The following is an 18679-nucleotide window of genomic DNA, read 5'->3' on the forward strand; positions in this document are numbered from 1 at the left end:
TTGGGCATACCAGATTACAAACGTTACACACCTCCTTTCTTTCCAACACGAACATCAATGACTTTCTCTATCGTCTCACTGCTGTCCTGCTGGTCTTCAACACTTTCTCCAGCCATCTCAATGAGGTCGTCTGAATCGGTCTCAAAATCATCATCTTCTTTGTAACTGGACCAAGAAAATAAACCAATGGTAAAAAAAACTTGTTCCATTTTTGTTGCAGAGTACCAGAAAGCAACTGAATACAGAAAAAAAGGCCTAAAGTGTGCATGTTTCAGAGTACACTTCTCAGTTCTAACTTCAGTTAGCTAAAGTATTTGAAGACAAAGCTAATTTTCTAAGCAGTGCCTGTCTGGTGGCTTTAACTCTTCCATACCTCACTCACCTCAGCTGAAAGCCTCACAAAAACATAGCATTCCAAATGTAGTATAAGATATTGCAAAATATATCAAGTACTCCAAAAACTTGATGTAGGTTAAATAAATAAAGGATTAACACAAAATGATATAGTAGCCCAGGTATAAGGCACACCTTAGTTTGTAGACCAGTGATCTTTTATAATTTTTAAGCAAGGGCTGTTTTGGATCTAAAAGGGCTGAAGGAGAGCTGACAAATATCTTCCTACTTGGGGCCATGACACCGATAACGTGTCACGACATTCATTCCCACCAGAACACCTGACCTTGGTCACATATGTAGAATGCATATAAATCCAATGCAAAATAAGACCACAAACAAAGTCCTAATATACACAAACAAAAACATAAGATACCAGACTCTGTACCACCAGAGAAACAGAAAGAAATGCATTTCTTCCTGAACAGTGCAAAATAAAGAAAGCAGTTGTAAACTGAAAATAAAAATCATTTTTTCAACCTTTGTTGCTCTTAACTCCGTTTTGCAAGCCTTCATTTGCTGGTTTTCTCTCCTTCACTTTCTGCCCTATATCCATCTTTGGCATTAACTTTTAACATTCAACTTTCTTCCATTTTTCAGCTTCCTTCTCAAATCTATCTACTCCATGTCTTCCCTTCCCATCTCCTCCCTCTTTCTTCTCTCCTATTCCCATTTCTTCCATCTTTATCCTTCCCCAACTCTCCCATTTCTATGCACCATCTCCCTCTCCCCTGTCCCACTCCTCCCATCCTTGTATCATATCTTCCCTCTCCCCTGTCCCACTCCTCCCATCCTTGTATCATATCTTCCCTCTCTTTCCCTCTCCCAAGGTCTGACATCTGTCTGTCTGGGATCTTTATCCTCTCCTCCCCAGAGTCTTGTTATCTCTTTCTCTTCTTTCCTACCCCCTTTGTAGTCTGGCATCTCTCTGTTTCCCTTCCCTCACCCCTACCTTAGTCTAGAATCTCTCCCTCCTCCTTCCCTGGTCTGACATCTCTCTCTCCATCCCTTTTTCCCTTTCTGTAATTTGGTATCTCTTCCCTCCTTCCCTTTCATCCACTTGTCTCTCCTTTCCTCCCCCTCCCGTGATCTGGCATCTCTGTCTTCCCCTGGAGGTCTGGCATCTTTCTTTCTCTTTCCTCCCCATCCCTGAAGTCCAGCATCTGTCTAATACCCTTTCCATGCAATTCCACCCCCCTCCACCACTCGGGATCCAGTGCTTGTTCACCATTCACATTCCCAGCAGTACTGCTCTTACCCTGCGGGCCACTGGCAGCGGCCCGGAAGCTTTGAGAAATTAACTGCAGGATATGCTTTATGCATAGGTGATATTAAAGCGGTTTTGTGTATATTATTAGGCTCTGGGATAGAAGTCGTCATGCGCAGAGCAGATATTCAGGATGTATCTACTCGTATGATAGATTCTCAGCATGACGGGGTAAAATTCAATAGATTTAGGGGTTACACATATCTGCCATGGTTTATGGGTTATATTTCCAGATATGAGAGATTTACGTTCTCTTATGGCAAAAAGATATCAAATTGGGGAAGATATTGTATAATACCTAACAGAATTCCGTGACCGTTAGAAATGCAAGAACGGAGAAAGTTTCGATTCGCCCTGGAATGCTGCCTATTTTAAATCACAAATGGTTACAGCAAAAATTAGATAACATAGTAGGGATTGAGAACAGGTCTTGGACAGAAATAGTTAGGTGCCACTGACCTGTGTTTGAGTCCTAGCGACTTGATGAATTACAGATCTAAAAAGAAATTGGTAAATGAAAAAGAAAGAAATAAATTATGAAGAGAAAAATACGCGCGAGCGGGAAGGCAAGTGAAAAATAGAAAAAACTTCCAACAGCCGTTGGAAACACGCGTCTTCTTAGCTCCGCGGAATTAAGAAAACTGGGGACCGCGCGCCTCTGTCGGGCGGGAAGGCACTCGCGCACGCGCGGTGCGGCCTAGCTAGAACTTTCTAAAGTTCTTAGAGTGCAATCACTCTAAAATTGTCCGTACCGGGGCTCCGTCGGTACCGTCACCCATCAGTCAAGAATATGCTGCCTGCTTGTCCTGGGATAAGGTCTATTGCTCACTTGTTTCCTTGTTTCTTAGCTCCATTATGGAAACATTTGATGGAGCAGAAGTCAGGAAGAGACAGACTGAAGTTGTCACCTGAAAACTTAGAGGTGATTAACCAGTTAAAGGATATGGTACAGAGAGCCTCGACTAGCTCTCTCCCACGGAGGGTTAATCCTGTACATATACTTCTCCCTCCATATTCACGGTTTTAGCATTCGCGGTTTCGATTATTCACGGTTTTTAGCTTGCTGGCTCCTCCCCCCCAAATTACATCAGCTTGCATAGAGAAATCACTGATTCCAAGCGTTTACAGAGAAAAACTGCTGATTCCCAGCACTTTCTTCACCGTGTTTTGCCTCTCCTTCGGGAAAAGGCCAAGTCTCCCACCATGTTATTCACGGTTTCACTATATTCATGATGATTTTTAATAGAAAACAGCAAATAACATATGAAAAAGTTATTCGCGGTTTTTTTGTATTTGTGGTTCTGTTAATCCCCTATCACAGCGAATACAGAGGGAGAAGTGTACATGTGCACACAAATCTAATGTGATGGGGAGCTGTCGTGACTCAGGAGTATCCGGGGCGGGGGGGGGGGGGGAATAAGGTTTCTGGATATTTTACAGGTACTTTTACACCTGTGGAACTTTTACTGATTGTGAGAAGGGTGTTGTTGGAGTGGCTCAAGCTGTGCAGAAAGGAAAAGAACATTTATCTCTTACACCTTTGATTATCCATACTACTCACCAACATTCACTACACACAGATTGTCTAATTTTGCGACACTACTGCTTTCTGGAGGTGCAGAAATGTTCCTTACATTAACACATCGCAATACTAGAGCAATTACTGACAAGAGGATTTACATGAGCATCCAGCTGCGATCTCCATTACACCTTTGCCCTATGGAGTCACAGGGAGTGCATGTCTTTGTGGTGAATGGTCTCAGTCAGATCCAATTTCAGGATTTGCTATTGTAGAGGTACATCCGGAGTCTGCTGTGGAATGAGTGGTTAATTTATGTTACCTACTAACAGGATCATTTACAGTCCAAGAAGCAGAAAGAGAATATTAATTTAACCATCTATTCAGACTCTGCTTATGCAGGTCACACTATCCTGTTGCATATAATTAAATGGCAAAAGAAAGGATTTATTACATCAGCTAGAAAATTCTTGCGACAATTAGGGATATTAGAGGAAATTGTAACTCATTTAGCAGACAGACAAGAAATGTTTTTATTACTATAAGGAATCAGAAAGCAGATTTTGGGGCTAAGGAAGCTGTGGCCCAAACCAAGCATATATTACAGATTCAGCCAGAAGAACAGGGAATAGAAATAGTAAAACAGATGCAAGAAGGTATTTTACAGGTGGAACTATGGAAGTGGAAGTGGAAGCAGGCAGGATGTCAAGAGACAGATTTGGGATGGACTACTAAAAATGATACTTCATGTATCACTCAGCGTACCTTAAAATTATTATGTCACATACCACTACTACTATTAATTATTTCTATAGCATTACCAGACGCACGTAGCGCTGCACAGAGTCACAAAGAAGAAGAAAACAGTCCCTGCTCGAAAGAGCTTACAATCTAAACAGGCAAGACAGACAAACAGGATGTCATGGATACAGTTAAGGGGAACGGTTAATCTGCTGGCTAATACAGGACAATCAAGCCATTGTGACATCACTGATGAGGCTGGCTTTTATTGGTGGAATGAGGCATTATGACATCACAATCTCAGCTCTGCTTCCCAAAGACAAACAGGATGTCATGGATACAGTTAAGGGGAACGGTTAATCTGCTGGCTGGGTTGGAGGGCAGAGGGGAATACAGGACAATCAAGCCATTGTGACATCACTGATGAGGTTGGCTCTTATTGGTGGAATGAGGCATTATGACATCAGAGGAGTAGAAAATAGAGTAGCTTCTATCCATCCTTCACTACCTCCCTCCCATCCCTTTTGCAGCAGAACCCTTGAGCACCCCCCCCCCCAAACTCCAGTAATGCGGCAGAGTGAAATCCCTGACGGACAAGGCCAAGCAGCCTGTTTAGAGTGCTGCTGGCCCGACCCTGCTTTGGATCATGGTAGTACTCGCTCATGGTCAGCGGGGAGGGAAGGATGGAGGGTCAGCAGAGGTTCGGCTGCACGATATGGGCGGCAGGGGGGGGCGGTTGAAGTTGCTGCCGGCGACTCCCAGGACTATGGCTTATTTTTGGGGTAGGGCGTATATTAAGACCTACTCCGAAAATGATGCTAGGGCTTATTTTCAGAGTAGGTCTTATTTTGGGGGGAAACACGAAAGTAGTAGTAGTAGTAAGCCTCCTGTATATTTGGCACATGACAGAAGAGATCAATTAAAGGCTACTTGCAATACTTCACCTGACATTCTTGGCAGCTCTGCGGCGTGTCTGCCTTTTTGGTGTTTCATCATCGTCGTCGTCGTCATCGTCTTCTTCAGAAGACTCTTGTTTCCTCCTGCTCTTCCCTCGTTGAGGTTTCTGCTGCTTTTTACTACTTGCTGCCTTGGCCGCTGTTCTAAAGTGAGTAACAAAAAAACTGGCTATAGTGGATAAAAATATGTGTGAAGGCAGCGACTGAATTAGGGCATATTTACAGTATGGAAAGCTTTGAGGGATACTGTGTCACATTGAAATGATGAAAATCAGGTAAGTTATTATGTTAATGTATGTGTCTTTCAGGTGAAGAGATACCGGCAACTGCTATGCTACTTGTACAATTTGCTATTGATGCTGACAGGGAATGGATGCTTAAAATGTTTTTTAAGTTTAAAGATGTACCATTCATGACTAAAATACTAAGAATGTATCCAGATGTGTCACGAATGACCCAAAAGAGAAGAAAACAATTTCTCATTTTGAGACCAAGGGTCCTGCATTTAGGTGTGACGTTTGTACTCAGATTCCCCTGTAAATGTTTAGTGACCTATCAAGGGAATAGATTTATTTTCTTTGAACCTCAGCAGCTGACAAAATTTATTTCTGCTAAAGAGCAAATTTAAATTCTTGAGGGAATTTCTGTTTCAAGTCAGCTCATTAATAAGGTTCTTGTTCTCCCTCGCTACCATCTTTTATTTTCTTTGTATTATTTGATAAAGATTTCAGCCATTGTAAAGCTTACTCTCCTCTTGATTGAGGTCTAATGATACAAACCAGTAAAATTTATATTTGGGTCTAATGTTTTTGATGTATGAGAAGGAAATTTTTGTTTTGTTTTTGTATTTCTAATGTATATTTTCTTTACTGATTATGGTCTCATTTTAAAGTTTGAACTGGAGTTGTATTACTTTCTTTGTTTTGACTAATATTATGTCAATACTATAAAATGAAAATAAAGAATTATAAAAAAAAAACAAAAACGTATGTGTCTTTAATTAGAGAATAATCAAGATATCTTCTAAAATCACAGCTCTAAATGATAAAAATAATAATTTAATGTGAAAACCTCAGACCCTGAACCCGTGACTGGTGATGACACCAAACTGAGGTTCAACGGGGGACCATCATCGTTTTCACTGTCCCCTTTACCATCCAAAGATAAATATAAACATAACGAGAAAATAAAAAAATGAAAAAAATAAAAACAAGGACTTATCTGAAATGGATGGTATCCAATCGTTAATGATCTTCAGCGGTGAATAAAGTGACTAGTGCGTGGGCTGATTAAAAAGACCACTTTTACTCCTCCATTGTATAATCCCTGTCCCCCCCCCGACTCGAGTTTCCAGTATTTTCTTCTTCAGGGAAGGACTCTGTTATTGGTTCTGCATTTCAGCTTGGAACCGAGAGCGGGGCTGATGTGACAATGACACGGGGACAAATTTGTCCTCGTCTCCACAGGAACTCAATTTCCCCGCCCTGTCCCCACCAGTTTTGACGCTGTCCTTCTCCTATTCCTGTGAGCTCTGCCTTAACCACATAAGCCTTGAACACTTATGATTTTAAAGAATTTGAGGCTCGTGCAAGGACAGGAAAATAACTTGTGGGGACGGGAAAATGAATTCCCGTGGGGACGGGGGAAAAAATTGTCCCCATGTCATTCTCTAATATAAATCACTCAATGTGGTGCACCATTAGTAAGGCATACGACTTTTATACCCAACTCTGAATCCTCTACATTTTTGTGAATTTTACATTTTTTTATTGATAAATTTCTATTGGGTCACACAAATCAGCATTTACAGATGTCACAATGTATGGGATTTGCCATAGGACATCATTGTATCTAAAGATGAAAGTATTTGTCACAGCCAAAACCAGCAAACTTTATGGGCTAATCTTGAAGGTTTCAAAGATTAAATCAGATTATACCAATATGCATGACTGTATTTTAAGGAGGGATGCTTATTAAGGCTATAATAAGGTCACCTGGAGTTCCAGGAGTAGGGGAAGTGGGGATGTAGGTAGAATGCTTCAATTAGGGGACATGGGGCTTTAAAGTCCAGAGTAGACCCATGTGACTACCACAATGGTCTTATGAGGTTGCGGGGTTTTAAGGTTTGGGAAAGTAGGAAGGGAATTGGTTTGAGGGATGAAAGGAGCAGATACTGTGTAGATGTTATAAACAAAAGATTCTAAGATATTTTCTCTTTTCATGTGTACGTTTATTGAATAAGAAAATAGAACAATTGGAAAATTATAATAGAAGATTAAATGTGCAAATTCTCAATTTCCCTTATTCAATTGGAGTGTCATCTATGGAAATGTTAAGAAAATATCTTGTTGAAGTATTGAAATACTCTCAGTTGACTTAATTCCTCCGGTCAATTGTATTTATTATATTCCTATAAAAAAGTTAGGAGTCACTCCTCAAGGTCATCGCTCACAGACTCCACAGAGCGAGCCACTTTACTGGTTTCTTTTATGTTTCAGCAAGACGCTAATTCACTTCTGAGATTATATTTTCGAAATTCTCAATCACCTTTTCTGGGGAAAAGGTTTTGGATATACCCAGACGTCGCAAGACAAACACAAGAGAGATGTAAACTTTTCTTGGCAATGAGAACTGAGACAGTGACGCTGGGGCGACTTTTCTCTTAGCCTATCCATATAAATGTTTAGTCAAGTATCTTGCAGTTAAATATGTCTTTTTTTTTTTTTTACCTGAACACTTGTGCGCATTTCTTGATATGAAGAAACTGTCTACTGCTAGTGTTAATTAAGTCGTACAGGGAACCTTACTGCTAAACCTATTCTTTTATATTATGTTATTGTAAGAATAATTGTTTCTCTTCACATTTTCCAGGAATTCTCCAAGGATTGATTGTGGTCTAAGAAAGTTTAATTTGTTTCTTTAGAGAAATGATTTAATTTGTATTTCTACCATTTACAACTGATTTTCTTGAACAAGGTTATCTTGTGATTATTTTGAAAATTCAATAAAAATAAAGTTAAAAAAAAAAAAAGATGTCAAATAAATCTGTATCCATTGTGTTTTACAAAATGTATTTACAGTAGTTTAATATTAAATGAGTAGTTTTAGCCCATAGGTTCTCAACACGTAGTACGTGTACCCCAAAGGGTATGTAACACCATCATCTCCTGCCCTCCTGCCGCTGCCCATACTGGCACTACTGCATCCTTCCACCCTTCTGCCGATGCGGTTATCAATTTGGCTCCTGTACCCCTCCCGGACTAGCAGCCTCAGCGTCTCCTTCTACCCGCCCTCCAGCCGAATGCACCCCTTCACAAAGCCGTGTGCAGGCTCCCAGCACGCTGCCAAAGATGACCCGCAAGCCTTCCCTCCAACATCAGAGCTAACATCAGAGGGAAGGATTCTGGGTCAGGGGGGTACTTAGCTTGAAGAAGTTGAGAAACACTGGTTTAGCCTATGCAATAGACATATACAGCCTAGGGGAGCAATGCCAGACTGTTTCTTACCTTCTTGTTATAAGTCGCTTGGATCTAACAGTCTTCCTTTCTGGTTCACTCTCTGCACTGCTTTCTTCCTCTTCTTCACCATCATCCTCATCTTCATCCTCCTCAACCTTGGATGCGTCCTCCTTCCATGTATCACTGATGAAAATAATCTTCAACATTACAGTTCCTGCACAGTGTCTTTGTCTAAAGCATTTTGCAAACACAGAACTTTCATTTCATTTAAAAGCTGCCCTCATTTTATCTATGTTGGACCATAAATGTGAAAATCACGAGTTACACAGCAACAGACAACACCTAACAGAGTGCCGCCAGCTGAATATTGACCCCCTACAGGTGGAAATTTCCAGGCTATGGAATCCTATGCGATTACTTGCCATAGTCTGAGCATGAACATTTAGCATTTACAACTATGACTAATTCTTACTAATCTTTGCGCCTCTGATTCTCATATCTTCATTACCCCTGCCCTCACTCTCATCTCCTGCGCTTTCATGCTCTCTGTCGATCCTTTCACCTTTCTTCTATTCTCCGATGGTTTGTAAGCATGTAACTCCTATCCCTAATGTATTTTAGGTTTGTTTGTTTTTTGTTTTGTAACCTCCACTTCTATTGTAAACCGCTTAATACCCACTTACAAGCAGTGCATCAAATGTAATAAATCAAATCCAATAAATAAAAGAGCTAAAGTACCAAAGTGTCTATAGACTTGGGAAAAAATCATAAATAAAGCTGAAGGATCTGAAGCTAGCGGATAATTTTAAGATGCAACATTATTTTTGCATTTAGCAATAAGGCAGGTAAAATACTACTGTGGTTCAAACTCAAATAAGAAGAAAAAGCAATTCTAAAAATTAAAGACCAAGATGGGACGCCTAAACAGAAGAAACCTTTGTGCAGTATTATCGTAAAACTGTATACTGTACACCTGATCACGAGACCAGTTTAGCTGAGATAATGGAGTTCTTGGCTGGTGTCAATCTCCTTACTTTTAACTCCAGAGGACTGAACAGCTTTCGATACCTGTAACTGTCCTGTGGGCGATTAAATAGCTACCATCAGGAAAGGCACCGGGATTAAATGTCTTCCTCTCAAAATTCTGCAAGATCTTTAGAAACCTATTATCAGAACCCCTAACCATGATGTTCAAAGGTCTGGAAGGAGCAGGTGAGCTACTACACTCTCTTCACCTAGCAAGCTTGACAGGTTTTCATAAACCAAAGGAGGAGGTTCTTGGGAGTTCTATTAATATATTTCTTTTTGGGGCACAAACTACAACATTCTAAGATTACAGCAGCTTGTCTTTAGAGTTAGAGATATATGTATACAGATTAATCAGGCTTTATAGTTGGGGGGCAAAAACAAAAAAATATTAGACAAATCCTTAACTCTTCCAGAGGCTGTTATAGGGGAAAGCACCCTCCAGGGATTCCAGAAAAGGTTAGATAAATTCCTGCTAAACCAGAACGTACGCAGGCAAGGCTAGACTTAAATAGGGCACTGGTCGTTGACCTAAGGGCCGCTGGGCACGATGGACCACTGGCTTGACCCAGCAGCGGCAATTCTTATGTTCTTCACTTAATATGGTCGGTAAAGCAGCAGAAGATTTCAGTGCTGATGCTCTCTCTACAGATGAAGAGGTGGTCATTGATAGGGTTTTCTGGCCCTCTATGTTTTCAATGCTAACCAATGTGACCATAACTCTGCAGTTCCTGGACTGGGTTAAAATCCTCTATACTAAACCTATAGCCACTTTGAAAATTTGAGCAGGAACCAGACAAGGATGCATCTTGTCTTCAATCTTGTTTGCTTTCATAATGGAACCATTAGCTCAGTATGTGCAAGAACAGGAATGCACTAAAAGAATACCAATGCAGGGAACAAAAGCATATGATATTCTATTTGTAGTTACTGTCCCAGGAAACTCACTGCAGGCAATCATAAAACTGAGAGAAATTTGGGAGGGTCAGATTTTTAAATGAATGAAACAACTAACTTCCTGGATAAAAGTTAGGAAACTCTTTAAAAATTGTATAGCTTAAATTAGGCACAAGATTGGATTAGATACTTGAGGATCACCTGAACAGCCGACGGGTAAACTATATCAATTTTCCTTCTGTAGAGTGGAATTGGAAGAATTGGAGAGGTGGGAAGGATTAAATGTATCTTAGCTGGGCAGAATACACGGCATAAAGATGATGTTATTATTCAACTTTCTTTACTGCCCCCTTTCATTACTCAAAATTTTTTTCCAGGGTATATGGTCATGAGGATGGGGACCCGCAGTAAAGCGGGAACAGGAAAAAATTTAGAGCATTTACTGCAGATATGGGATCAAAAAGTAAAAAGCCTTGCTCCTGTATTCCTAGCAGACTAGGTCCTTTAAGGCTCTTATGTGGATGATTTCAGTGTATCTTTGGAACTTTGACACTTTCATATAAAGTCCATTTGGGAACATCGTCACTCCACAGAGTTTTTTGGTTTTCTCTGGATTTTCTTCTTTGTGGGTATTTTGGGGTCAATTCCTTTTGTTTTTGCTACTTATGATTTGAAAGTGTTTGAGGCTCGTGCATATGAGGACAGAGCTGAGGCATTGGTGGAATGAGGCATTATGACATCACAGTCTGAGCTCTAGAATGTTGCAAACACAAGCAATGTCTCACTTCCGGCTCACCACACAATTGTTTCCCACGTACTCACCTTTCTAGGACCCCCAGGGACCCCTGAAGAAGACTTTTTGTCGAAACGTGGACCGTGTTGGGTCCTGTATCCCTAGCGGACTAGGTCCTTTAAGGCTCTTATGTGGATGATTTATTTTTATGTGGATGGAATTATTTTATGCGGATGATTTCGGTGTATCTTTGGAACTTTGACACTTTCATATAAAGTCCATTTAGGAACATCGTCACTCCACAGAGTTGGGTTTTTTTTTTTTTGTTTTCTCTGGATTTTCTTCTTTGTGGATATTTTGGGGTCAATTCCTTTTGTTTTTTGCTTGTAAAAAACACAAAAAAATGCGATTACCCCTCCCGCGGTTCCAGCAGCTTGTCTTCCTCCACCCCCATGATGATGTCACTTCCTTACTGAGCAGCTGACAGTGATCACCGTAGGCCTGCCCTGGCGCCTTCCCTTTGCCTGGTCTCACCTTCTGATGGAACTTCCTGTCTGAAAATCACTCATATACCACAGTGCTGTCAACAAAAAGTTGTGGTTTTCTGATTTCTATCCCTCTCTATTTGAAGGGTGCATAGCACACATAGCTGGACTGGTCTAGCAGGATAAGAAAAAGGATTTCCTATTGTTGCTTCAGAGGATAGCCCCTCTGAGAGATTTCCAAAGATTTTGCATGTAACTTATAATTCTAATTAAATGGAAAACAAAATATTGCTTTTTTTGAGTAAGACACATCAATTATAACAAAATTAAGAGCGCCTTTTATGAAGCCGCGTTAGCGGCATTATCGCACACACCTTTTTAGCGTGCGCTAACCCCTGCGCTAGCTGAAAAACTACCGCCTGCTCAAAGAGGAGGCGGTAGTGGCTAGCGCAGCCGGCAAATTAGCGACTGTTAACCGCTAACGCGGCTTCGTAAAAGGAGCCCTAAGTTTAGTGACAAAGACCTAATGCAAGAAAACCAAAATGTCAATGAAAAATTATTTCATGGTTTTATGAAGCCAAAAACTGTAGAGGGAGATTCTGAAATGAGAACAATTTTGCATTTATTGGAGACAAGGTAACATGAAATACCCACATTTGAATGGACTACATTTTGAACAAATATGAGGAAAGAGATTCTCCAGGGAGACTTACTGTTTCCTCAGTAGCCTCTGGCATCTTCTCTTTGGGCTTCCATTTTCAGACTCACTACTCTAAAAAAGAAAAAGAAAAAAATGAAGAGGAAAAACATCTATTAAAATCCTTTCCGTTCCTGCATTTCTCCAAGTCAGGTGTCCTTGGGACACACCAACTTCCACTGTATGCAAATCTTTGACTTCAGATTTTAAGGCTCGTAATTTCAAATGCACCCTCCTACCAAACCTTCAGGAAATCAATTAAAACCTATCTGACTCCTTTCCTGCCTTGCTGTATCTTTGAAATGCTTCCAGATACATCTTGACTATTCTTGGCATGCTAATGTAATTTGAATATCCTTTTCTGTAACTTCGCTGTCTGTATACAGTCTGTTCCTCTGTAAACCGCTCTGAACTACCTGTGGTATAGCGGTATATAAAAATAAAGTTATTATTATTACAGTGGAACCTTGGTTTACAAGCATAATTTGTTCCAGAAGCATGCTTGTAAATCAAAATACTCGTATATCAAGCGAGTTTCCCCATAGCAAATAATGGAAACTCGCTTGATACGTTCCCATCCCCCCCCCCCAGGCCAGCGACATTGTTCCCCCCCCACACTTGCAAATCGAGTGTTGACTCGATTTGCGAGCACACCCCCCCCCCCCCGCTCGAACCGGCATCGCACCCCCCCCTCGTGAACCGGCACCCCCGCCCAAACAACTTGAAACTTACCCCCCCGTCTGGCACCGGCACGCAGCCCACAGGATGTGCTAGTGCCGCTTGAAGAAGTTCCTGCCTCTACTGGGCCTTGAACATACATCTGCGCATGCTCAAGGCCTTCTATAGTTCTCCCTCTCACCGAGATTCTCGGAGTTCTCCGAGAAGGGAGGCAAGTTTCAAGTTGTTCAGGCAGGAGGTGCCGGTTCAAGCGGGGGGGGGATGGGGGGGGGCGATGCCGGTTCGAGCGGGGGGGGGGGGGTGCTCGCAAATCGAGTCAACACTCGGTTTACGAGACAAGTTTTGCGAGAATGTTTTGCTCGTCTTGCAAAACACTCGCAAACCGGGTTACTCGCAAACCGAGGTTTGACTGTATTATTATTATTATTATTATTAATGCACTTTTAAATAGTTATTAATCTGAAAATTCATTGCCCAGGCATTGCACTCTCAAATGAAATTTCTATTAGACATTCCATCTTCTCACCAAGATCACTCAGATGAATATCATGCTCATGTATTTTGAACTGGAAATCCAATTTTTTGGAACAATCTTCCTTCAAATTTCAGATAGTTAACTTTCATTTAGAAAGCAGTTGAGAGCATATTCAGCAAGCTTTTGCACCAAATCAAATTTAAGTTTTTCTGTTTTTAATTTTTTTTTAAATAATTTTATGATGGTTGTTTTAGTATGTTTAGATTTTTATGGATGTTTGTTGAAACATAGGGGTCCTTTTACTAAGGCACGCTAGCCGTTTTAGCGCGTGCTAAAAATTTGCCAATGCATCCACTATATCCAATGGACGCATTAACGTGCGTTAGAATTTAGCACGCGCTAAAACAGCTACCATACCTTAGTAAAAGGACTACATAGTAACATGATGGCAGATAAAGGCCAAATGGCTCATCCAATCTGCCCATCCACAGAAACCATCATCTCTTCCTCTCTCTTAAGATAACGCAGGATAAAAATTTGTTAAATAAACAAACTTTCTTGTGCATATTCACCGTAGATATTTTGAAAACCTAACAGGTTAGGTGCATCAAGAGCACTGGGTTGAGAACTTCTATTCTACGGGGTCCTTTTATCAAGCTGCGGTAGGGGTTTAACGTGGGTTAAACCGCCTGCCGCACTAGCCGCTAACGCCTGCATTGAGCAGGCATTAGTTTTTTAGCCGGCCGCGGGGGTTAGCGTGTGATGAAATGTCCGACACGCTAACCCTGCTAGCGCGGCTTGATAAAAGGACCCCTAAGTCACATCAGCTCATTTGCTGCAACACTGCATATGGCAAGTTAATGTGTTGCGAGTTTTTCATGGGGTTATTTTCCTCTTTTTTGGGGGGGGCCTGTATTAAGCTAATGTGTTGGGCCTCCTCTGAAGTAAACCTAAAATAGCTATATAGAAGTACAAAACAAAAAAAGCATTGGCAGTGCCCTGTATTTAACTCTCAAAGAACTTTGACTGATCACAAAAGAAAATAATAACTAAACGTGAGAGGCCTGAATTTAAGACGAATGGCTTTTTTTTGGGGGCCCAGGCAGAAACTCATAGGTGGTCAGTGAAAAATTCTGAGTGGAAAATAAAGAGATGGAGATAAGCGGCTCACAAGGCCCCCGTCCATAAAGGATGGTTTAATGCCCATAATGGGGGTTTAACCAGACGGTCAAGACTACCAGTCCTGTTGCACGAATAGTATCTGTTACAGGTGAGCAACACTGCCTTTCCCGTCAAGTAGGACTCAATCAGGCACATAAAGTGGGCAATTCTCAAGCTTAGGGCTGCTCAGCATTGAATCATTATAGTCTTTTTGAAGAATTTGCACAGTCAAAAATGCCAGAGTCCTGTGTTAAAGGCTGGTCCAAACAATAGTGTGCAATAAATATGTGGCCAAGCAACTGACTTGCAGATAATATTCAAAGAATCAGACTTCAAAAAGGTACTGATGTTGCAGTAGCTCTAATTGAAGAATGTCTACTTGTTTATAGCAGAATTGTATACAAGAGGCTTCTTTTTGAAACTGGTATTATTATTTGACTCAAAAGAAACAAATAGTTGGACTGACTTTCCACAGGATGTGGTTCTCTGCAACTAGAAGGTTAGAGCCTGTTTACAATCCTTAGCATGAAGGGTTCTCTTTTTCAGGAATTTGAATGAGGCTCACGATAAAAAGGGGGAAGCATGCTTTCCTCACTGGAGGTGGAAACTTTAGGATATGTTTGAAGGATGACCTTGTGATGATGGAATTGAGTATACGACTTGTATGTTAGCCCAAAGCTCACCGATTTCCAGCTGAAGCGATAGCTACAAGGAATATTACTTTCCAAGTTAAGAATTTGAGGGACACTTTCTAGAGGCTCAAAAAGAGATTTCATTAAGGAAGAAAGGACTAAATTTAGGTCAGGAGGATTCTGTAGAAGATTTTACGTGAAGTAGGCCTTTCACGATGCAAGCAACTAGTTTCCAAGTTTCCAAGTTTATTGATTTTTAATATCCCGACCATCAAACAATTGTCTGGCCGGTTAACAATCAGCTTAAAAAAAAAGAATAGATAGAAATAGGTTGTGAATGGAAATATCTTAAATTAAACATAAATGACAAAGACTTGACATACTTGAATGTGAGGAAATTGTGGTGGAAGGGAAAAAAGTTACATTGTATAGAAGAAATGGAGAGAGTGGGGAGGGGATGAACATGAGGAGGGGGAACGTTAATGTAATGAATAATGGATACTTGTCTAATGAATGAAAAAGAGCATTTTTTTTTTTTTTTTTTTTTTTTTTTAGGTTTGGTTAAACGCATCCTGAAATAAGAATGTCTTTAAATTTATTTTAAATTTAGCAAGTTGTTGTTCATCACGGAGATGTTGTGGCAGTGAGTTCCACAATGTAGGAGCGGTAACAGCGAAATTGGTTTTACGAGTATAATAAGAGTCTTTTAGGGACGGTATAAAAAGGAGCTTTTGGTCTGAAGATCTCAATGTGCGCGGGGAACTTTGGGGTATAAGAAGCTTATCAAGAAAAGTTGGTTGATGTAGAAGTTTGATTTTGAAAGTGAGAAGAATGATTTTGTAAGTAATACGGTAAGAGATGGGAAGCCAATGAGCTTCCTTTAAAAGAGGGGTGACGTGGTCATATTTGCTTTTTTTATAGATAAGTTTTATAGCGGTATTTTGTATTAGCTGGAGGCGTCGTAGTTCTTTTTGTGAGAGGCCGTTAAGAAGGGAATTGCAGTAATCTAGGTGAGAGATTACCAGAGAGTGGGTCAAGATAGTGATACCATGGAACTGAGAGACTGTTCATTGGAGCACGGGCTAGAGAACGACATGGGGAAAATTTGTCCCCGTCTCTGCGAGGTCTATCTCCATCCCCAGTCTGTGAGTCCCATCCCTGCAAGCTCTGTCCTGATCTGAATAAGCCTCAAACACTTATGATTTTAAAGTGTTCAAGGCTTATGCAGACGAGGACAGAGCTTGCAGGGATGGGGATAGATTCCACAGAGTGTCACAACCCCAGCATTAAGACTAGGGTTGTGCCAGGTCAATCTCCTCCAAATCCAAGCCTTACCCTAAAAAGGGCTAATCAGAGTGACAGGCTAAGCTCAGACAAACAGATAGGGTCTGAGTTCCCATTGAAACACCAGGATACAGAACCCTGGGGAGGAGAAGATGAGTGGGAGAACAGCCTGGAGCAGCGGGAGGTGCCTGGCAGAAAAGAACAGCCTAAGAGGCAGGCTCCCAGCTCAGCTAATGAACCACTGCTGGGGCCAATTAAGGCTAAACAGAAAACTCAGCAGAAGCAGCAGGTTGTTCCTCCCCCTCACAGGTTAGGGCGTGTCCAGCTCAGGGCTTTAGAGGCTGTGCTTAGGAAGAACAAGTCAGTCTACCCTGGGTCAGCCCAGGAAGGAGGCTCGAGGGACTGGGCTCCTGAATCCCCACAGTATCAGGACATTGAAATGCTGGATGCAACTACTGTCCCTGAGGCAAACCAGCCAGGATGCCATAGAGCTGATGGATATCTCCATGGAACCTGGTGAAATCCACATGGATGAGAGCTAAGTGAATTTCCTGACTGTTTGTGTGCTTTTTGAATTTTGAAGTTTTCTTTTGGATTGTCTGAAAGCACAAGTGTGAGCAGTGTTAAGCTCACGGCTGGAGTTGGAGCCTTAATTTTTGGGACATTAAATGAAATGCGGTTTTGTTTGGCATTTTTACTTTTTGCCTTTTCTGTTGCTGTTTGCTTGGGACTTGATTGCTGAAGGGGTAGTAAGTGGGGAGAATCCACGTAAGATCCTCAGGGCGGGATTGTGGGGCCAATTTTTTGGCAAGCTTTAATTAAGTGGATTCTGCTACTCCCCTCCCCCACCAGCTGTTGGTGAAGTTGGTTGGGGAAGGCCTGTTAAAGACCAGGCCTAGGCAGCATGTTCTGGACTGTTTAAAACCATTGGGAATAACCAGGGAAAAGGCTGGGTGTTCCGGTAGCCGTATTTTGCCTTCTTTGGATTGTGAGACTGTTAGGGCAAGGCTACAATAGAACCATTGTTGAACTTACCTGCAAGAAAGGTGGGGGGCTGTATTTTTTTTAAATTCTCAAATGTCACCAGCAGGAGGCACTGTATCCCATTTCTGACACCAATTGTGAGCCTGCCGGTGCCAGGATTTGCAAACGGCTCCCGACCAGGGCTCAGCAAAGACCGAGTTCTGCCGTGCCTTCAAAAGAGGTTGAAGGTCCTGCTGGTTCTTATGAGTAAAAAAAAAACATGGCAGGAACAATAAAGCTTTTAACAAAACTGAGTCCAACTTTATTTCCCTCAAATAGCAAATTGTCCCAATTTGGGCTATGAATTCAAAAACAATCAAACAGAAAATTTGGGCATACACAAAAAAATACAGCCCCCCACCTTTCTTGCAGGTAAGTTCAACAATGGTTCTATTGTAGCCTTGCCCTAAACAGTCTCACAATCCAAAGAAGCAAAATACGGCTACCGGAACACCCAGCCTTTTCCCTGGTTATTCCCAATGGTTTTAAACAGTCCAGAACATGCTGCCTAGGCCTGGTCTTTAACAGGCCTTCCCCAACCAACTTCACCAACAGCTGGTGGGGGAGGGGAGTAGCAGAATCCACTTAATTAAAGCTTGCCAAAAAATTGGCCCCACAATCCCGCCCTGAGGATCTTACGTGGATTCTCCCCGACTTACTACCCCTTCAGCAATCAAGTCCCAAGCAAACAGCAACAGAAAAGGCAAAAAGTAAAAATGCCAAACAAAACCGCATTTCATTTAATGTCCCAAAAATTAAGGCTCCAACTCCAGCCGTGAGCTTAACACTGCTCACACTTGTGCTTTCAGACAATCCAAAAGAAACTTCAAATTCAAAAAGCACACAAACAGTCAGGAATTCACTTAGCTCTCATCCATGTGGATTTCACCAGGTTCCATGGAGGTATCCATCAGCTCTATGGCATCCTGGCTGGTTTGCCTCAGGGACAGTAGTTGCATCCAGCATTTCAATGTCCTGATACTGTGGGGATTCAGGAGCCCAGTCCCTCGAGCCTCCTTCCTGGGCTGACCCAGGGTAGACTGACTTGTTCTTCCTAAGCACAGCCTCTAAAGCCCTGAGCTGGACATGCCCTAACCTGTGAGGGGGAGGAACAACCTGCTTCTGCTGAGTTTCTGTTTTAGCCTTAATTGGCCCCAGCAGTGGTTCATTAGCTGAGCTGGGAGCCTGCCTCTTAGGCTGTTCTTTTCTGCCAGGCACCTCCCGCTGCTCCAGGCTGTTCTCCCACTCATCTTC

General features: G+C 41.7%; 1 protein-coding gene across 1 annotated transcript in view; it reads right to left on the reverse strand.

The window, feature by feature from the left end:
- The window catches only part of CHD2 (chromodomain helicase DNA binding protein 2), a 186355-nt gene that overhangs the window by 121710 nt on the left and 45966 nt on the right, over positions 1-18679 (reverse strand). The window contains 4 exon segments of the mRNA XM_033920273.1: positions 32-165; positions 4865-5020; positions 8383-8517; positions 12189-12247. Coding sequence (XP_033776164.1) covers positions 32-165; positions 4865-5020; positions 8383-8517; positions 12189-12247 — 484 coding nt within the window.

Source organism: Geotrypetes seraphini, chromosome 14, assembly GCF_902459505.1.
Source record: "Geotrypetes seraphini chromosome 14, aGeoSer1.1, whole genome shotgun sequence".
Lineage (NCBI taxonomy): Eukaryota > Metazoa > Chordata > Amphibia > Gymnophiona > Dermophiidae > Geotrypetes > Geotrypetes seraphini.